The 23,069-nt window shown below is 38.9% G+C and overlaps 1 protein-coding gene across 2 annotated transcripts in view; it reads left to right on the plus strand.

Annotated features, from left to right (window-relative positions):
* Positions 1–23,069, plus strand: part of Fancl (FA complementation group L) — a 77,378-nt gene that overhangs the window by 47,098 nt on the left and 7,211 nt on the right. For both annotated transcript variants that reach the window (XM_087583628.1, NM_001191684.1), the window contains 1 exon segment: positions 18,001–18,151. In XM_087583628.1, the coding sequence (XP_087439754.1) occupies positions 18,001–18,151 (151 nt within the window).

A 23,069-nucleotide genomic window follows, 5' to 3' on the forward strand; every position in this document is an offset into this window, starting at 1 on the left:
TGTGTGTGTGAGAGAGAGACAGACAGACAGACAGACAGACAGAGAGAGGGAGAGAGAGACAGAGAGAGAGACAGAGACAGAGAGAGACAGACAGACAGAGAGAGAGACAGAGAGAGACAGAGACAGAGACAGAGACAGAGACAGTATTAAAAGCCAAAGTAGCTCAGTAGTCAGGTGGAGAGGAAAGCAGAGATGAGGAGATGGGAAGAAGGGATAGGACACTGTAGTTTTAAAGGACAGGACACTGTAGTTTTAAAGGACAGGACACTGTAGTTTTAAAGGACAGGACTCTGTAGTTTTAAAGGACAGGGCACTGTAGTTTTAAAGGACAGGACACTGTAGTTTTAAAGGACAGGACACTGTATTTTTAAGGGACAGGACACTGTAGTTTTAAAGGACAGGACACTGTAGTTTTAAGGGACAGGACACTGTAGTTTTAAAGGACAGGACACTGTAGTTTTAAAGGACAGGACACTGTAGTTTTAAAGGACAGGACACTGTATTTTTAATGGACAGGACACTGTAGTTTTAAAGGACAGGACACTATAGTTTTAAGGGACAGGACACTGTAGTTTTAAAGGACAGGACACTGTAGTTTTAAGGGACAGGACACTGTAGTTTTAAAGGACAGGACACTGTAGTTTTAAAGGAGAGGACACTGCATTTTTAAAGTGCTGTCAGTGTGGTGAGTTTCCTGTCTCTAGCCATATGTGTGAGATTATTTCTCACTTTCATTTTTTGTTTTCTGTTTGCTATGCTTGAGAAGAGGGTCTGTATAGCTAGCTTTTCTTTGTCAGGGTACTGACTCTACACTGTATAACAGGAAACTCTACTGGCCCCTGGAAGTAGTTCCATTGGTAATGCTCACTGCACAAGCCTGAGGAGCTGTTTGGATTTCCGGCACCATGTAAATTTTATGCATCGTGGCACTTGTCCATGACTCTAATGCTATGCGGCAGTGACAAGCAGATCCTTAGATCTTGTGCATCGGCCAGTCTGGCTGAATCTGGGAGCTCCAAGTCCAGAGGAAGACTTTGTCTCAAAAAAAAAAAAAAAAAGTTAGACGCTAATAAGAAGATTCCTGGTAATGATCTCATGGCCACCTGTACATATATGCATACACTACACGTATAACACACATACAGACAGACTGGCTTACTTTTTTCACTAATTGATTCGATGATTTTTTGCTTTTTGTTGTTTTGTAGTGTACAATGTGGAAAGCTAAGGATAATATTAAAAGTCCCTACTTATTTTCAATGTGAGCTTGACAGGCGTTTTCTTAGTGAAATTGCTACAGCTGTGCTGTCAAACATGATGGGATTCTGCTTCATTTATCCCTCGTGCACATAGCTTCTTCACAGGAACTGAAAGAGAAGCAAGTGACTGAAATGGTCAGTTGCAGTTGAAATAACACTGGTGCAGGAAAGACAAGTCCTTTGCGGATTCACTTAACAGTTAACATGGGATTGAATAGATGCAGTCACAGATGTGACTACAGACACAGGTGAGGATCTTACTGGAAATACAGGTTAAATCAAATGAACCAGATATGTAGATTTATTTAAAGATACCTGATTGGAAATATTGTAGTCAACATTAAAATTAAATTTCTGGAAGTTTAATCTCTTCATGTTTTCACATTCTCTGTAAGCCTTTTGAATCTTCCAAAGATAACAATGGTTATTAGAGGGTTTATCTGCCGGTATTATAGAGAAATATTAAAAAAAAAATCAGAATAGGAAGCAACTGTTGCAAGTCCTAGAAAATTATGCTATTAATTTAAGTGTCATCAGAGCACAAAAGCTCACATTCTAGGACTATGTGAACATTATTAAAATACTGGAAATAATAGTGCTTAAGAGGAAGATGTTACACTCTGAGATCTGCTTAAGTGACTGCCGTTACTGCTTCTCTTCAGGCATTAGGAAAGTAACAGAATGCTTTTAAAGATACTAAGTGCTGCACTTTGAAACTGGCGGTATTCACACTTTAATGCCTAAGTGCGTTTGTAGTTTAACACGACTTAATAACTCTGGGGTAAGAGCCAGTACCTGGGTCCACATGCATCTATCTTTCTCCCTTCTCCAGTGTACGTATAGTGTATCTGATAAGATCTCACTATCTCGGTGGGTGTATGGGTAGGAACCAATTATTCTTTTGTCTTCTCCCAGCTGTAAGGAGTATTGTTACTGTGGCCTAGGGTCTTTAATTTTTAAGGAACACTTTGTACACATACTGGTGGATGTGTTACTGTATGGAGACCACAGTGAGAGTTGCTTGGACTGGCTTTGTTGAGGTGTCATTGACAAAATTAGTGGAACGCGGTTAAAATGTACAATTGGATGAGTTTTGACAAGTCATCTCCACTCCCAAGATAACTAACATCACTACCAAGTTCACACCCTTCTTCCCCTTACTGGTCCCTCCCTGTCCCTTCTGTCCTGTTCCGCCTCTAGCTTTTGTCACTGTTGTCTTCCTGGGTGTTGTGCTTTCCTGTGACAGATTTCTTTCCTTGGTATAACTGCTTTGAGGCTCACCATGCAGCAGTGTGTCATATAGTTTATACTTTTTATTATGAAGTATTTATGACTGTGCCACGTGCTGCCATTAACTTGTCTGTGGACACAAGTTTTCAGGAGTTGCCCAGGCTGTTAGTGGGGGAAGTGGCCCCCTGGCTAAAAGTGCTTGCCTTGCAAGGATGAGGACTGGAGTTCAAATTCCCAGAGTCCATATAAAAGCTGGACATGTAGTAGGAGCATCTTTAATCCCTGGGTTTCTGTAGGGAGAAACCTGGCAAGTACAGCAGAAAAACAAGTATTAGATCTTGTCTCAAAGAAGGTTCAGGGTGAGGACTGACACCCAAGGCCATCTATCCTCTGACCTACACACTAATGTCATGACACACACACATGAATGCACATAACCATGTATACAGTTTTAACTCTTTGTATTTTAATGAAATATAATTAGATAATTTCCCCCCTTACCTTTCCTTTCTTCAAGCCTCCCCTGTCTGCTCCTTCCCACACCTCTCATTTCAGAGCTGACCATTTGGTTAACCATTAGGCGCTTATCTCCAGAGAGAATGATCCCACCCTCTCTGTAGTTCATTGTCTAGGGAAGAGTCCCATCTGAGGTTTCTGCCTTCCATGTTAGCGTGTTTGTTGGTGTCATCCTTATTCACAGCATGTTCAGGCAGAATGCTGTTGAGGAAGCGTGGGTATAACGTCCCTGACATTTCTAGGAGTCTTCCTGTCTCAAGTTTGGCCAGTTATTGGTTGACCATTCCCTCAGTCTATGCTTCAGCTTTAGCCCTGCACATCTGAAGGCAGGAAAAATTTTAGGTCAAAGATTTTGCCCCGTTCCCTCCACTGGAAGTTTCTCCTGGCTACAGGAGGTAGCTACTTCAATCTCTATATCTGCAGCTGCTAAGAGTCTCAACTAGGGTCACTCCCATAGACTCCTAGGAGCCTCACCCATGGCAGATCTTCAGCTTGTCCCAGAAACTTCTCAGAGACTCCTCTGTTTTGTCTCCTAGCCCTCTCTCCACCTGCCCACATCTTATCTCTACCCCATGTTGTCTTTCTAGGTCTGGGTTACCTCACTCAGGATCACCTTTTCTATTTCCATCCATGTGCCTGCAAATTTCATGATGTCCTTGTTTTGAATAGCTAAGTAATATTCCATTGGGTAAATAAACCACATTTTAAAAAATCCATTCTTCAGTTAAGGGACATCTAGCCTATTTCCAGTTTCTGGCTAGTATGATTAATGCTAGTTTGAACATAGTTGAACAAGTGTCCTCGTGGGATGGTGGAGCATATTTTGGGTATATGCCCAGGAGTGGTAGAGCTGGGTCTTGAGGGAGAACTATTCTCAATTTCTGAGGAACTGCCAAATGGACATCCAGAGTGGTTGTATGAATTTGTACTCCCAACAGCAATGGAGGAGTATTCCCCTTGCTCCACATCCTCGCCAACATGTGCTGTCACTTGAGTTTTTGATCTTACTTATTTTAAATGTTATAAGGTGGAATCTCAGAGTTGTTTTGATTTGCATTTCCTTGATGATTAAGGGCACTGAACATTTCTTTAATTGCTTCTAGGCCATTTGAGACTCCTCTGCTGAGAATGCTCTGTTTACCTTCATACTCCATTTTTTAATTGGGCCATTTGTTTTGTTGGTGTCTAATGTCTTGAGTTCTGTATATATTTTGGATATTAGTCCTCTGTCTGATGTAGGGTAAGTGAAGATCTTTTTCCACTCAGTAGGCTGCTATTTTGTCCTATTAGTGGTGTCCTTTGCCTTACAGAATCTTTTCAATTTATTAATTGTTGATCTCAGTGCCTGAGCTATGGAGAATCTTTTCAATTTATTAATTGTTGATCTCAGTGCCTGAGCTATGGTGTGCTGTTCAAGAAGTTGTCTCCTGTACCAATGTATTCAGGGCACTTCCCTACTGTCCCTTCTATTAGATTTAGTACATCCAGTGTTATATTGAGGTGTTTAATCCACATGGACTTGAGTTTTGTCCAGGGCAATAAATATGGATCTATTTGCTTTCTTCTACATGCAGACATCAGGATAAAGCAGCACCAGTTGTTGAAGATGCTTTCTTAAGAGTTGGTTCTTTGAGAAAATCAACCAGATAAACTAAATAAAAGGCAGAGAGACATCTTCAAATTAACAAAATCAAAGATGAAAAGGGAGACATAACAATGGACACTGACGACTGTACCAAAAGATCACTAGGCCTTACTTCAAAAGATTGTCCTCCACAAAGTGAGAAAATCTAAAGAGAACGGACAATTTTCTTGATTGGTACCACTTACCAGAGTTATGTAAGGAAGGGTCCAAAATTCACTGAAGCAAGACCCAAGACTCAGATATTATGCAAAAACAAAGAATGTTTATTCTGTAACTAACATGCTAGGGTCACCATTGTTTCCAAATGGCAGCACAGAGACATCTGAACCCCTTTTAAAACAGAACTGCTTAATTGCTTCTGAGGTAACAACAGACTTCTAAAACTTAAGGTATATTGGAAGGGGGTTATAAAATCCATTAACCAAAGGTCATAAAGAAGATATACACCACAGGATCACAGGTGCAAAAACAGCACTGTTTATTTCTACAAAACAAAGGACAGCTTAGTTATGGTTTTTAACTTTCCATGAACCTGTAAGCTAGTAATAAATGATGAGTGTTTGGCTAGATAATTGTTCTTAGTGGGTATGCATGCAGACATTCTCTGTTGTAAACCTCTTATTCAATTTATGACCTGTATTTATGTGCAAACTCATAGTGATCTTTTTACCACGTGAACACACACATTGAAAGTCACAAGTGCTGAGAACAAAGGGCTCCCTTTCTCTTTCCAAGCTTTAGAGAATCACAGTTCCCTGCTGAGTCTTTACCTAGCCTCCTGCTGTTCTCACTTTGGGGTGCGAAACTGGAGACTGTATCCTCCAGTCCTAGAGCAACTCAGACAGGCAGATCAGTTGTGGATAGCAGAGTACCTTATACCCAGGATAGCAAATGGTCCATGGCCTAGTTTCCTAGTGTAGACAAAATGGAAAAAAAATAGTCTTCAGTCATATCAAAATCAGGTAAGCAATTTAAATAGTCCTATTAACCCTAAGGAAATAGAAGCTGTTATCAAAATTCTCACAACCAAAAATAATCCAAGGACTAGATGGTGTTAGCACAGAATTTTACCAGACTTTCAAAGAAGACCTAAAACCAACACTCCTCAAACTATTTCACAAAATAGAAATAGATCAGCATTGCCAAACTCATTCTATAAGGCCACGCTCATCCTGACACTTAAACCACACAAAGACTCTACAAAGCAAGAGAATTTCAGAGCAGTTTCCCTTATGAACATTGATGCAAAATTACTCAATAAATACTCACAATCTGATTCCATTAACATATCAAGAAAATCATCCACCATGATCAAGTAGGCTTTATCCCAGAGGTGCCAGTGTTGTTCAATATATTAAAATCTGTCGATGTAATCTACTATATAAACGTACTGAAAGAAAAAAAAAACACATGATCATCTCATTAGATGATGAAAAAGCCTTTGACAAAATCCAATCTCCCTTCATGTTAAAAGCCTTGGAGATATCAAGGATACAAGATGCATAGCTAAAACACAAGTATTCACAAGCCTAATTCAAGAACACACCAAAAAGGTCATTCAACATGATCAAGTACACTTGAATCCAGAGGTGCAGAGATGGTAGAACATACAATCTGTCAATGTGATTCACCATATTAACAAACTGAAAGAAGGAAAAAACCCACACAGATCTGAAAAAGTATTATCTCATCAGATGCTGAAAAAGCATTTGACAAAAATCCACCACCCCTTCATGATAAAGACTTGGAGAGCTCAGGAATATAAGGGACATGCTTAAACATAGTGAAGACAATATACAGCAAGCCAACAACCACCATAAAATCAAATGGAGAGAATTTTTAAAGTATGTGGGCGGCGGGTTGTGAAAGGTATCCTGTGAGCTGAGGTTTGAAAGTCAGGTGACCCTAAGGGATGGTAGGCATTTCCCTAAACTCCCAGGACACCAGGCCCCTATCACACACCTACAGTCCCCCTGTAGAGAGGTTTGTGACCATCAGTCACATAGGAGCAGCATCCCAAGCCCTCTCAAATATAGATAAGGTAAGCCTAAGCTCTCAGACCAAGCCAATAGGAACTACCTACTGTCAGACCCTGATCCACCCCAAAACTATATATAAGAATCCTATCCAGAATGACTAAAAGTGTGCAAGAATTACTGTGACATCTGAGAGATTCTGTCATAAGAGCTGTAATACTGCGACTTGGGTAAGAGATCTGCTCTCCCAAAATCACTGCCAGAAGCTCCCCTGCACTCCTCGCTGGCTAGTCAGCTTCCTGCTGGCTCAGCCATGCCTATGTCTTGGAGCAACTGAAGCAACTGAAGCAGCTGTAGTGAAGATGGAGGTAGAACAGCACGAGGAGTCCTGCTTGAGTTCTCTCCCCTTCTCCTGAACCCTTGAACCTGACTGGGCCAGAGATCTCAGTGGGAAGCCTCCAATACACAGACCCACAAAAGTAATTCGACTAAAATAAAGGACAAGTCAAGGTGGCCCACTCTCCCTGTGTCTATTTAGTATAGTACTTGAACTTTTAGCTAGAGCAATACAAGGAGCAAAGGAATCAACTAAGGAGATCAAGGGAATACAAATTGTCACATGTGGGGCAGGTTCTGAATGGCCAATCCTTGAGTCGCTACTCTAAACTTTGCTTCCACATCCCCTCCTATGGATATTCTTTACCCTTTTAAGAGGAGTGGTAGCATCCGAATTTTGGTCATCCTTCTCTTGAGCTTCCTGTGGTCTGTGGATTGCATCCTGGGTAATTCGAGCTTTTTGGCTAATATCCACTTATCAATGAGTGCATACAAAATGTGTTTTTCTGTGATTGAGTTACCTCACTCAGGATGATATTTTCTAGGTCATTCCATTTGCCTATGAATTTCATGAAGTCGTCATTTTTGATACCTGAGTAGTACTCCATTGTGTAGATGTACCACATTTTTTAAATCCATTCCTCTGTTGGAGGGCATCTGGGTTCTTTCCAGCTTCTGGCTATTATAAATAAGGCTGCTATGAACATAGTGGAGCATGTGTCTTTGTTGTATGTTGGAGCATCTTTTGGGTATATGCCCAAGAGAGGTATAGCTGAGGAACCTCCAGACTGATTTCCCGAGTTGTTGTACCAGTTTTGAATCCCCACAACAATGGAGGAATGTTCCTCTTTCTCCATATCTTCGACAGCATCTGCTGTCACCTGAGTTTTTTAACTTAGCGATTCTGACTGGTGTGAGGTGGAATCTCAGGGTTGTTTTGATTTGGATTTCCCTGATGACTAAGGATGTTGAACATTTCTTCAAGTGCTTTTTGGCCATTCAATAATCCTCAGCTAAAAATGTTTTGTTTAGCTCTGTACCCCATTTTTAATAGGGTTATTTGGCTCTCTGGAGTCTAACTTCTAAAGTTTTTTTATATTTTGGATATTAGCCCTCTATCAGATGTAGGATTGGTAAAGGTCTTTTCCCATTCTTTTGGTTGCCATTTTGTCCTAATGACAGTGGTTTTTTTTTTTTTTTTTTTTTTTGTCTTACATAAACTTTGCAGTTTTATGAGGTCCCATTTGTCGATTCTTGATCTTAGAGCATGAGCCATTGGTGTTTTGTTCGGGAAATTTTCCCCAGTGCCCTGTATTCGAGACTCTTCCCCACTTTTTCATCTATTAGTTTGAGTGTATCTGGTTTGATGTGGAGATCCTTGATCCACTTGGACTTAAGCTTTGTACATGTTGATAAGAATGGATCAATTTGCATTCTTCAACGTCCTGACCTCAAGTTGAACCAGCACCATTTGTTGAAAATGCTATCTTTCTTTCGTTGGTTGCTTTTAGCTCCTTTGTCAAAGAGCAAGTGATTATATATGTGTGGGTTCATTTCTGGGTCTTCAATTCTGTTCCACTGATCTATCTGCCTGTCTCTGTACCAATACCATATAGTTTTTATGACTATTGTTCTGTAATACTGCTTGAAGTAGGGATGGGTTTTCACTATTCTGGGTTTTTTGTTATTCCAAATGAATTTGCAAATTGCTCTTTCTATCTCTATAAAGAATTGAATAGAAATTTTGATGGGGATTCCATTGAATCTGTAGATTGCTTTTGGCAAAATGACCATCTTTACTATATTAATCTTGACAATCCATGAGCCTGGAAGATCTTTACATCTTATGAGATCTTTTTCAATTTCTTTCTTCATAGACTTGAAGTTCTTGTCGTAAAGATCTTTCACTTGCTTGGTTAGAGTCACACCAAGGTTTTTTATGCAATTTGTGACTATTGTGAAGAGTGTCATTTCCCTAATTTCTTTCTCAGCCTGTTTATCCTTTGAGTAGAGGAAGTACTGATTTGTTTGAGTTAATTTTATACCCAACCACTTTTTTGAAGTTGTTTATCAGGCTCAATAGTTCTCTGGTGTAACTACTGGGGTCACGTGATTATAGTAAAAGCAATGTACAAAAACACCAGTAGCCAACATCAAAGTAAATGGAGAGAAACTTGAAGCAATCCCACTAAAACCAGGAACTAGATAAGGCTGCCCACTCTCTCCCTTCTTATTCAATATGGCACTTGAAGTCCTGGTCAGAGTAATCAAGTAACAAAAGGAAGTCAAAGGAATACAAGTTGGAAAGAAAGTCAAAATATCACAATTTCCAGATGATATGATAGTAAACTGTAGTCCTGATTTTTATGAACCGAGTTTAACTTCTTAGAAAGCCACATACTTAACATAAAGTAGCATACATACGTATACGGTTTGAGAAAAAAGTCTAATAATTGAAACGTAAGATCCTTTTTTAAGCAAACATCTGGACATTTTATGTCCCCTTGATTTTATACATTTGACTTTACCATCATTATCTATAGCACATAACAATGACTATTTCTCTGAGCCTAAGATGCCCCCAGAAACCAAAGGTTAGTGTGAGGGAAGTGTTAGAAATGAGCATGAACATAAGGAATGGAAATGAGGTACTGATTGGCTGCTACAGGGGCATTCTTTTGAAATGATCCTGTGGCAATATGAGCACTGGGAAAAGCTGAAGAGGAAATTCTCCTTACTACCCTTCCCGCAAGCCTTTAGTTATTGGTTTCCATGATCCACTGAACGATTGTTACAAGGAGTATAAAATCTCACAATCTAAAGTATGCTCCTATACACACAGCCCCCTCAGGGGTCCCACAAGACTCATGGATTTGTTGCTGGGAAGGCCTGAGGGAGACAGAGAATACTCCATTACAAAGCTGAAGGAAACAGCAAAGTAGAGTGAGATTGAGGGAGGGGTAGTGAAAAGAAATCAAGAAGTGATACCAGTTTTCTGAAAAAATGTTCATCACAAGAAATTAGCTCATAGAGAGGAAACAGAAAAATCCCTGAAAGAATTACAAGAAAACACAACCAAACAGCTGAATTAATTGAAAATGCAAATAGAAGCAGTAAAGAAAGCACAAAGGGAAACAACCCTGGATATAGAAAACTTAAGGAAGAGGCAAGGAGCCGTAGATACAAGCATCACCAACAGAATACAAGAGATAGAAGAGAGAATCTCAGGAGCAGAAGATTCCATAGAAATCATCAACACAACTGTCAAAGATAATGTAAAACGCAAAAAACTCCTAGCCCAAAACATACAGGAAATCTAGGACACAATGAGAAGATCAAAGGATAATAACTATAGAAGAAAGTGAAGACTCCCAACTTAAAGGGCCACTAAATATATTCAACAAAATTATAGAAGAAAACTTTCCTAACTTAAAGGAAGAGATGCCCATAAACATACAACTCCTACACAACTCCAAGTAGATTGGACCAGAAGAGAAATTCCTCCCATCACATAATAGTTAAAACACCAAATGCACAAAACAAAGAAAGAATATTAAAAGCAGTAAGGGAAAAAAGTCAAATGACATATAAAGGCAGACCTATAAGAATTATACCAGACTTCTCACCAGAGACTACGAAAGCCAGAAGATCCTGGACAGATGTCATACAGACCCTAAGAGAACACAAATGCCAGCCCAGGTAAATGTATCCAGCAAAACTCTCAATTAACATAGATGGAGAAACCAAGATATTCCATGACAAAATCAAGTTTACACAATATCTTTCTACAAATCCAGCCCTACAAAGGGTAAGAGATGGAAAACTCCAATACAAGGAGAGAAACTACCCTGTACAAAAAGCAAGAATATAATTTCCTTGCAATAAAACCAAAAGAGATAAACAAACATAATTCCACCTGTAACAATGAAAATAACAGGAAGTGATAATCACTATTCTTTAATATCTCTCAACATCAATGGACTCAATTCCCCAATAAAAAGACATAGACTAACAGACTGGATATGTAAAGAGGATCCAGAATTTCGCTGCATGCAGGAAACACACCTCAGAGACAAAGAAGGCACTATGTCAGAGAAAATGGCTAGAAAACAACTTTCTAAGCAAATGGCCCAAAGAAACAAGCTGGAGTTGCCATTCTAATATCAGATAAAATTGAATTTTAACCAAAAGTCATTAAAAAAGATAAGGAATGACACTTCATATTCATCAACGGAAAAATCCACCAAGATGAACTCTCAATCCTAAATATCTGTGCTCCAAATACAAGGGCACCTACATACGTAAAAGAAACCTTACTAAGCTCAAAGCATACATTGTACCTCACATAATAACAATAGGAGATTTCAACACCCCACTTTCATCAATGGATAGATCATAGAAACAGAAATTAAACAGACGTAGAAAAACTAAGAGAAGTTATGAACCAAATGGATTTAACATATTTATAGAACATTCCATCCTAAGTCAAAAGGATATACCTTCTTCTCAGCACCTCATGGAACCTTCTCCAAAATTGACCATATAATCGGTCACAAAACAGGCCTCAACAGATACAGGAAGATAGAAATAATCACATGCATCCTATCAGATCACCGTGCACTAAGACTGGTCTTTAATAACAATAGTGACAGAAAGCCCACCTATACGTGGAAATTGAACAATGCTCTACTCAATGATAACCTGGTCAAGGAAGAAATAGAGAAAGAAATTAAAGACTTCTTACAATTTAATAAAAATGAAGGTATGACATTCCCAAACTTATGGGACACAGTGAAAGTAGTACTAAAAGGAAAACTCATAGCTCTGATTGCCTGCAAAAAGAAACAGGAGAGAGCATATGTCAGCAGCTTGACAGCACACCTAAAAGCTCTAGAACAAAAAGAAATAAATAAACCCAAGAGGAGTAGAAGGCAGGAAATAATCAAACTGAGAGCTGAAATCAACCAAGTAGAAACGAAAAGGACTATACAAAGAATCAACAAAAGCAGGAGCTGTTTCTTTGAGAAAATCAACAAGATAGATAAACCCTTAGCCAGACTAACCATCAGTCACAGAGAGTGTATCCAAATTAACAAATTCAGAAATGAAAAGGGAGACATAACAACACAATCTGAAGAAATTAAAAAAACCATCAGATCTCACTACAAAAGCCTATATTCAACAAAAGTGGAAAATCTGGAGGAAATGGACAGTTTTCTAGGTAGATACCAGATACCAAAGTTAAATCAGGAACAAATAAACCATCTAAACAACCCCATAACTCCTAAAGAAATAGAAGCAGTTATTAAAAGTCTCCCAACCAAAAAGAGCCCAAGTCCAGATGGGTTCAGTGCAGAATTCTATCAGACCTTCATAGAAGACCTCATACCAATACTGTCCAAACTGTTCCACAAAATAGAAACAGACGGAGCACTACCAAACTCCTTCTATGAAGTCACAATTACTCTTATACCAAAACCAAAGATCCAACAAAGAAAGAGAACTTCAGACCAATTTCCCTTATGAATATTGATGCAAAAATACTCAATAAAATTCTTGCAAACTGAATCCAAGAACACATTGAAATGATCATCCATCATGATCAAATAGGCTTCATTCTAGGGATTCAGGGATGGTTTAATATATGAAAATCCATCAATGTAATCCACTATATAAATAAACTCAAGGATAAGAACCACATGATTATTTCATTAGATGCTGGGAAATCATTTGACAAAATTCAACACCCCTTTATGGTAAAAGTCCTGGAAAGATCAGGAATTCAAGGCCCATATCTAAACATAATAAAAGCAATATACAGCAAACCAGTAGCTAACATCAAACTAAATGGAGAGAAACTTGAAGCACTCCCACTAAAATCAGGGACTACACAAGGCTGCCCACTTTCTCCTTACAAATTCAATATAGTACTCAAAGTCCTAGCCAGAGCAATCAGACAGTGAAAGGAGGTCAAAGGGATACAAATTGGACGGGAGAAAAAAAAATCAAAATATCACTATTTGTAGATGATATCATAGTGTACTTAGCTGACCCTAAAAGTTCCACCAGAGAACTACTTAACCTGATAAACAACTTCAACAAAGTGTCGGGGTATAAAATTAACTCGAAAAAAATCAGCAGCCTTCCTCTACTCAAAGAATAAACAGGCTGAGAAAGAAATTGAGGAAATGATACCCTTCACAATAGTCTCAAATAATATAAAATATCTTGGTTCTCATTGAAAGTTTATTACTTTAACAAGTTAAAACATTTTTTGATCATATCTAAGTTGAATAAATGGAAACTTGTAATTAAAAATAAAATTTAATCATTCAGAAATGAAAAAAAATGTTTGTTGTTACTTCAAAATAAGTAGACTGTCAACTCTGGCTCCTGTAAAATTCCAAACAAGTTACATACTTTGCAACTCACAAAGTGAAGAATCAGGAGGATATAGTAACCATTAAGACCAAGCAACGCCAAGCCCTAGCAATGTAAATCCAAACCATATGGATCAAGGTCTGGAGACTCAAGACCTTGTGGCTTCCAGAGGCTTTCAATGGTCCTTCTCTCCAGAACTGCCATCCAGAGCACATCCACCTTGTCTTGTAGACTCAGGACAGCTTTACCTCAAACCTGTCACTTCCCTGCTAGCGTATAGCCACCATAATGGTGGCTGGCATCTCTGCTATCCTAGCTTCTCTACCTGCAATAGAGGCTGTATCATAACCATTGGCTTCTGTAGGGACATTGACCCTGCCATATAGCCAGGCCTCAGCCACTCTCCATAACCCTGTCCACTTCTTATGCCTTTAGTATAAGTACCAGGTGTATGTCTTACATGTTACTAAGTTCAACTTGGAATGCAGCCTTTTCCCCAGGACCATGACTTCTGTTTCTCACAGGGTGAAAATATGTCCCATAGATTTCACATCAGAGATGATGATCTCTCATTAATCATTGCTTTTTCTTCATCCCTAGCAGACTAACATCCTTTGTCCAAATAATGCACAGGTTCAGTGATGCTGGTTTCCCGTTATGAAAGATAATGTTTTAGTTTCAGTTGACCATCAACCACCTACAGATTCTTAAATCAAAATATTGCACAAACAACCACAGTATGTTTTGTTTTTCCTCTGAAACTTCACAAGTCAGGCTTCTATTATCTGCATTTCTCTAAACATGCTTCTTTCAAGATCACACAACACAGCCCTTTAAGCTCAAAGATTTCCCATAATTCTCCCCAAAACAACATAGTCAGTGCATCACGGCAACACCCTACTCCTTGCACCAGCTCCTGTATTAGTTACTTTCTCTGATAAAACACTCTGACTGATGTTGTTGTAAAATTATAAAAATAAAATAAATCAGCCATTTTACTCGCTCTAGGTCTGGCACCGCAGTGCCCCAAGATATCTAATAGATATCTTAATCTCAGTCAGCAAAGCCTCTCACCCACTTTGCTCTATCCCATATCACACTGCTGATGGCCTCTCTCTGAGCCTGGCAACCATCTCTCTACCGATCCAGTTCCCAAGGCAGGCTGTCACCATGCCAGAAATATACATACATCCTCATTCCGCAGCGTCCCACACACTCTCCCAAATTCAGTTCTCCGCAAGAAAGAACACACAACTCAATAACCTCTCATCTAATTGATAAGATATAATTGTACACCTGGACATACAAAGCCCTGTACACATCCATCCCTTAAGAACATTCATAACAACCTGTAAAGGTACAGCATGGAGTCTTAATGCCAACTTCCACTTTGTCTGACGGCTACTCTGCTGTCCCCTCCTCCCTCCTCCTCTTCCCTCAATCTTTTCTCCCGCCCATCCTTCCTTCTCGTCCAGTGGCAGGCCTCTTTCTATCCTGTACTGGCCCTCACCTGTATTTTACAAATTAAATGGGGAGAAGTTTACCTACCTGAGTACTTGACTAGATGGCTGTCCTGAGGGCAACAGAATTAGCATCAAAATACACTAACTCCAGGGCAAACCACCACAGACGCAAGGCAGCTTAAAGGAGAAAACATTTACTCTAAACTGTCCAGTTTATGGATTGACCTAATGGGGGTAACATGGAGTGAAGTAACGACAGACACACAAATAGAAAAGTAGGGATTGATGAGCCATGGGGATGCACCGGCAACCTCCTGGAAGTGTCTTATATTCAGCATGAGACCAGAAGAGATGTGTGTGGTCTCTGCAAACAGGGCTCCCCATGCTCCCATAACCAGGACGAGGTGGCTAATAGTCTGGATAACCTCTATGCTATATATATATATATGAACAAAGACCACACGAGATCCTCCTCTTGGCCCTTAGCATATGGTAGCCCATCTTTAGAGCCCATCATTATGGAAGAAGGGGCGTGTACCTTGAGAAGAGTTTCAGTGGAATCATGTCTTTTTGTGCACAGGGGACTGTGTTGTACCAGGAAACACGATTTCATAGCTGGTGTTGGCTTACCACTGGCCAGTTATTTTAGGCATATTTAGGCATAGGACAATTTGGATAAAAGTTTCCTGAAATAGCAGGGTCCCTGGCAGGTACTTGTTTGTCCTCATCTTGCTAGAGAGATTTTAGCTTTATTTAAACATTCTTTAAATGGACACAGAGTACATGTGATGGTGAAGATTAAGAACTTGTCTGTATTAGTTTTCTGTCTTTGTCTTTGGCAGAATATCTGGCCTTGGATATGATGGGGCTTTTGTAAACATGGTTGTAGTAAGCGTTCTTGAAGAAGTGTTGTTATGTACTTGTCTTTGCACTTCTCTTGGAGTGGAATTGCTAGATCATAAGGTAGGGGCATCTTTAGTTTGTAAATAAATGAAATTTCCAGATCTTTTTAAAGAGGTGTGATTTTACACCCTTACCCTCCGCCCATCAGCTCGGGTATGTCCTTACCAATGGCTTTATGGTTTCTTTCATCTTTATTAAGAACTGTAGCTCTTACACAAGATTTCCCACTTGGCTTTTACTGGAGTTTTCATCTAGCATTTTTCAAGTTGACGGAAAGAACCTTTATCAATATGTCAGTATATCAACTATATCAATATATCAACTGTATCAGTAGTGAATTCTAAACTTATATATATGACAGAATGAAGAGTTGGCTTTTTTTACTAAAAAAAAGAAAAGAGAGACTTGCTTTCCTGGCAATAATAGCTTTTGACTTTAACGTTGGTCATACTATTTTTGACATAACTGAATAAACACTATTGCTAACATATAGGAATAGCATAGTATTTTTAATTGTATAATTTCAAACTAAGTATTTGTGTATGATTTGACAATCAAATGAAACAATTGAGAATCTGACTTATGGCTTGTGGGGAACTGGTTTTACTCCCATCCCCTGCATTTCTGAGGTTGCTAACAATTTTTTTTCCCTTAACTAGAATGCTTACCTTGAAGCATTTATTCTGAAAGTCTTTCTAGTAAAGTCTAATAATGGTTGTTAGGTGCAAGATTCCCTTTTCTGTCACCTACATTTAGTTTGTAGGGCTTTTGTGTTGTTTGGTTTTCTCTTAAACTGCTATTTTCTTATTTTAAAAGTATTTATTGTTCAAAATGCATTTTGAACAATATATACTTTGTATGTAAGAGAAACGGACAATATGTTTGTAAATACTTTCAAGTAAAGATGCTACTATGAAAAATCCCTTGTCATTTCTTCTGATTGGTGTTAAATATGAGGCGAACATTGGATTTCATCGATGAAGTACATAGGTATAGACACTTGGACCACGGGGAAGGCCGATGAAGTACATAGGTATAGACACTTGGAACACGGGGAAGGCTGGGTACACTGACTTCGTTCCTGCCCGTGTAAGAGCCAGTAACAGAGCTGTGTGATTTTGATTTGATACTTACATCTGTACCATAATGCAGCATGCCCTAAGAAGCACATTCTCTCTTCAGTGTTTGTAAGGTTATTTTCAGACCTAAGGTTTAGTTCCCATTCTGACACCCAGCCCCGCCCTGGTAGCTCAGTACACTGGAGGTTTCTGCCCGAGGAGCCGAGGGTCCATTGCACACTGCAGCCTTGCTGCAGGGATGGGTGGTGAGTGTGAGCAAGTGCCATTCTCTAGCATTTTAGAGGCTTCCTTTGTCACTTGTTTACATGCAGAGTGTTTTTAGACTTGCTATGTGCTTCGGTTATCTGAAACACTAAACTATTTATTCTTCTTAAATTACTGTACAAAACCTTTCAGCAAATGGATGTATCTTTTGAATGCATCACATTATTTTACGAGAAATGCTTTTCTTTTCTAAAAGGAAAAATATGAATTATACTATAAAATACTTATGGTTTATTTAGTGAAATATAATTAACTCTTAATGATTAATGTATTTAAGGTGAATTCACAGGTTGACTAAAAATCAAATGTGAAAGTAATTTTTTTGAATTCTTAAAAAAAATACTGCACACTTTGGTTAGAGATGAACTTCAGTGGCAGGGCACTTGCCAAGCATGTACTTCCTCCTTGGTTTAATACCCAGCACAGTAAATCAAATCCCAAAACAAACCAACACAGCAACAACAAAAAGCCATTTTCATACTTTTATACTAATTAGGTCTGCAAAGCTTGTTCATTTGCTAATGCTTAAAGTTAATCTAGTCCAGCTATGAATACCACTGTGTCTAATTTCATTTTGTAGAGTAAAAAAGGTAATTTGTATTAACATTATAGTTGTATGCTTAATGCATTAGATATGATAACATCAATATTCATACGTATCTATATCTATCTATATCTATATATATTATATGTATCATTTTATGTGATTTCTGTTCATAGGTGTAATGTGTCACATGGCTTCATGAAGACCACTCTTGATAGTGCAGACTAGTCACAAAGAATGTGTTAATGCTAATGGGGTAAAGAAGGGCAGCAGAGCCCTGATGCTGTCAGAGTCCTCTGGGGGGAGTGAACTGGCTCCCATGGCCTGAGTGCAGTGTGTTTTGAGTGGAAACTGATTTGCTGGATGTAGAGCACATTAACTTCCTAGCTTCTGTCTTTTCACAGAGCTCCTTGGTAAATGTTTACAGTCAGTTCTCAGCAGCGTTAGAGACACTGAAGGCATTCTGGGATGTTATGGATGAAATTGATGAGAAGACTTGGGTGCTGGAACCGGAGAAACCTCCCCGAAGCGCGACAGCACGCAGGATTGCATTAGGTAGGGAAGGAAGATGAGAGTGTTTTCGAGGTGTCTGATTTTATTCTATATTATTTGCAAAAACAAATTTGAAAATGGCATTTAAGATCTTAGATGAAATTTCTTTGCATGGATTTAGCTGTTGGAACTCGGGAATAAAGCCTGATTTTTATTACTATGTGGTTAATGTAAATGTTTTAGGCGGGAAGGGCTGAGGTGCTTGTTATGAAAGGTGACAATCCGATGCAAGCCACATTCAGACAGTGGGTAATGAGTGTTAATTAGCACAGAAATTGTGTTGCAGGAACATTCAAGTGAATGCTACATCGAAGAGAAGCCTGTGTTAGAAATTATGAAGATCTGGCAGTCTTTTCTGAATATAGAGAGGGCGGGCACTGAGTTGGGTCATGCCAGTAAGAGCAACAGAAGGCCCATGTGAGCCCTCGTATGTGACGAGTACCGACTTCCTAATAAGCAGAGGAGGCTGAAGACCTAGCATGGCAGTGGTTTCCTGCAGTGCCCTATCTCTGCCAGTATCATCTTCTTCATGAGTAAACAAGGCTAAGCCTGTGGTAGAGTTTAACCTTCTTACCAAGTTTAGGTTTTTATCTAAATTTTTATATATTTGTTATGTATTTCTCACCCCATTATAGTAATAGCTGCTTATAGTCTCTGTTTAATGTTTTCCTCTTTCTTTTTGGTCTTGTTAAAAGCTACTATAGAGGATGTATTCCAGTAGACATTTTGAAGCAATGATGTGAATCGTACTGAAGTCAGTGAACAGCTTAGCTTCTGTACTTACAGCAGGGCTGGCGAGATTGATAACTGCAAACACTGGCAACATGTTACTTTCCAGTTTGAGAAAGTCTATTAGTATTTAACTTGGAATAACTAGCCAATTATAATGTATTTGTCAACAAGTAGATGCTAAGACTGATCACATTTCCTTTAGAGAAATGTCATGATTTATTATCATCATGGCTCCATTAAATAATTATTCTTGAATTATTCTTTTTTATTAGTTTCCTTACAATTCATCTTGAACAGCCAAGTTGTAGACAAGTTCTACCTTTACTTTTAGCTCCTCTTCCTGCCTCAAGCAATGATTTGCTGTCTTAGGGCCAACCTTTGAGTTAGGAGGTGTGTTCCTATAGCCTAAGTGGCAGCAGTTTGGTTTGGTAGACTAATGGGAAGTGTGTGCTTTGTATTGACAAATGAAGTGGGCAAGTTTTATTTTTCTTCTTGAATGTCTATACCACATATTTCTTTTTTACTTTGATCGTTTTTCCAGATTTGTTCATTTAAATTCATTATTGCTAACTTCAGCAAAAACTTATAGAATTTATCATATCACTTTTGTTATAGATATGACTGAAATTGATCTTTACTACATAACTTTACAAACTAGCTTTTTGAAATTTGTACATATTCAAGACAGTTAAACCTGTGAAACGGTCTAGTGCTAAGTGAAGTCACTTTTCTTAGCTTCAGAAAGTTTGAGGTATTAAGTAGCACAGACATCTGATTAATGTGAATTAATCATTTGTTAACTTTCAGAAAACACAAAAAACTTATAAAGTTCTTATATAAGTTTTCTTAGACCTATCAATTTTTACCAATTATAACATTAGTTTTTTTACTTTTGACCATAATTATATGAAATATTAAGTTTGTAAAATAAAGGTTATGAAAAGTAATTTACCCCATTCCTTACATGTATGATTTCTATATATTAAAGGCCTTTATAATTTAACTGAAAACTTTTTTTTTTTTTTATTAACTTGAGTATTTCTTATATACATTTCAAGTGTTATTCCCTTTCCCGGTTTCCGGGCAAAATCCCCCTCCCCCCTCCCCTTCCTTATGGGTGTTCCCCTCCCAACCCTCCCCCCATTGCCGCCCTCCCCCCATAGTCTAGTTCACTGGGGGTTCAGTCTTAGCAGCACCCAGGGCTTCCCCTTCCACTGGTGCTCTTACTAGGATATTCATTGCTACCTATGAGGTCAGAGTCCAGGGTCAGTCCATGTATAGTCTTTAGGTAGTGGCTTAGTCCCTGGAAGCTCTGGTTGCTTGACATTGTTGTACTTTTGGGGTCTCGAGCCCCTTCAAGCTCTTCCAGTTCTTTCTCTGATTCCTTCAACGGGGGACCTATTCTCAGCTCATTGGTTTGCTGCTGGCATTCGCCTCTGTATTTGCTGTATTCTGGCTGTGTCTCTCAGGAGCGATCTACATCCGGCTCCTGTCGGTCTGCACTTCTTTGCTTCATCCATCTTGTCCAATTGGGTGGCTGTATATGTATGGGCCACCTGTGGGGCTGGCTCTGAATGGGTGTTCCTTCAGTCTCTGTTTTAATCTTTGCCTCTCCCTTCCCAGCCAAGGGTATTCTTTTTCCTCATTTAAAGAAGGAGTGAAGCATTCACATTTTGATCATCCGTCTTGAGTTTCGTTTGTTCTACGGATCTAGGGTAATTCAAGCATTTGGGCTAATAGCCACTTATCAATGAGTGCATACCATGTATGTCTTTCTGTGATTGGGTTAGCTCACTCAGGATGATATTTTCCAGTTCCAACCATTTGCCTACGAATTTCATAGACTCGTTGTTTTTGATAGCTGAGTAATATTCCATTGTGTAGATGTACCACATTTTCTGTATCCATTCCTCTGTTGAAGGGCATCTCGGTTCTTTCCATTTTCTGGCTATTATAAATAAGGCTGCGATGAACATAGTGGAGCACGTGTCTCTTTTATATGTTGAGGCATCTTTTGGGTATATGCCCAAGAGAGGTATAGCTGGATCCTCAGGCAGTTCAATGTCCAATTTTCTGAGGAACCTCCAGACTGATTTCCAGAATGGTTTTACCAGTCTGCAATCCCACCAACAATGGAGGAGTGTTCCTCTTTCTCCACATCCTCGCCAGCATCTGCTGTCACCTGAGTTTTTGATCTTAGCCATTCTCACTGGTGTGAGGTGAAATCTCAGGGTTGTTTTGATTTGCATTTCCCTTATGACTAAAGATGTTGAACATTTCTTTAGGTGTTTCTCAGCCATTCGGCATTCCTCAGCTATGAATTCTTTGTTTAGCTCTGAACCCCATTTTTTAATAGGGTTATTTGTTTCCCTGTGGTCTAACTTCTTGAGTTCTTTGTATATTTTGGATATAAGGCCTCTATCTGTTGTAGGATTGGTAAAGATCTTTTCCCAATCTGTTGGTTGCCGTTTTGTCCTAACCACCGTGTCCTTTGCCTTACAGAAGCTTTGCAGTTTTATGAGATCCCATTTGTCGATTCTTGATCTTAGAGCATAAGCCATTGGTGTTTTGTTCAGGAAATTTTTTCCAGTGCCCATGTGTTTCAGATGCTTCCCTAGTTTTTCTTCTATTAGTTTGAGTGTGTCTGGTTTGATGTGGAGGTCCTTGATCCACTTGGACTTAAGCTTTGTACAGGGTGATAAGCATGGATCGATCTGCATTCTTCTACATGTTGCCCTCCAGTTGAACCAGCACCATTTGCTGAAAATGCTATCTTTTTTCCATTGGATGGTTTTGGCTCCTTTGTCAAAAATCAAGTGACCATAGGTGTGTGGGTTCATTTCTGGGTCTTCAATTCTATTCCATTGGTCTATCTGTCTGTCTCTGTACCAATACCATGCAGTTTTTATCACTATTGCTCTGTAATACTGCTTGAGTTCAGGGATAGTGATTCCCCCTGAAGTCCTTTTATTGTTGAGGATAGCTTTAGCTATCCTGGGTTTTTTGTTATTCCAGATGAATTTGCAAATTGTTCTGTCTAACTCTTTGAAGAATTGGATTGGTATTTTGATGGGGATTGCATTGAATCTGTAGATTGCTTTTGGTAAAATGGCCATTTTTACTATATTAATCCTGCCAATCCATGAGCATGGGAGATCTTTCCATCTTCTGAGGTCTTCTTCAATTTCTTTCCTCAGTGTCTTGAAGTTCTTATTGTACAGATCTTTTACTTGCTTGGTTAAAGTCACACCGAGGTACTTTATATTATTTGGGTCTATTATGAAGGGTGTCGTTTCCCTAATTTCTTTCTCGGCTTGTTTCTCTTTTGTATAGAGGAAGGCAACTGATTTATTTGAGTTAATTTTATACCCAGCCACTTTGCTGAAGTTGTTTATCAGCTTTAGTAGTTCTCTGGTGGAACTTTTGGGATCACTTAAATATACTATCATGTCATCTGCAAATAGTGATATTTTGACTTCTTCTTTTCCGATCTGTATCCCCTTGATCTCCTTTTGTTGTCTGATTGCTCTGGCTAGAACTTCAAGAACTATATTGAATAAGTAGGGAGAGAGTGGGCAGCCTTGTCTAGTCCCTGATTTTAGTGGGATTGCTTCGAGTTTCTCTCCATTTAGTTTAATGTTAGCAACTGGTTTGCTGTATATGGCTTTTACTATGTTTAGGTATGGGCCTTGAATTCCTATTCTTTCCAGGACTTTTATCATGAAGGGGTGTTGAATTTTGTCAAATGCTTTCTCAGCATCTAATGAAATGATCATGTGGTTCTGTTCTTTCAGTTTGTTTATATGATGGATCACGTTGATGGTTTTCCGTATATTAAACCATCCCTGCATGCCTGGGATGAAGCCTACTTGATCATGGTGGATGATTGTTTTGATGTGCTCTTGAATTCGGTTTGCCAGAATTTTATTCAGTATTTTTGCGTCGATATTCATAAGGGAAATTGGTCTGAAGTTCTCTTTCTTTGTTGTGTCTTTGTGTGGTTTAGGTATAAGAGTAATTGTGGCTTCATAGAAGGAATTCGGTAGTGCTCCATCTGTTTCAATTTTGTGGAATAGTTTGGATAATATTGGTATGAGGTCTTCTATGAAGGTTTGATAGAATTCTGCACTAAACCCGTCTGGACCTGGGCTCTTTTTGGTTGGAAGACCTTTAATGACTGCTTCTATTT

The sequence above is a fragment of the Rattus norvegicus genome, chromosome 14, assembly GCF_021556685.1.
Source record: "Rattus norvegicus strain SHRSP/BbbUtx chromosome 14, alternate assembly SHRSP_T2T, whole genome shotgun sequence".
Classification (NCBI taxonomy): domain Eukaryota; kingdom Metazoa; phylum Chordata; class Mammalia; order Rodentia; family Muridae; genus Rattus; species Rattus norvegicus.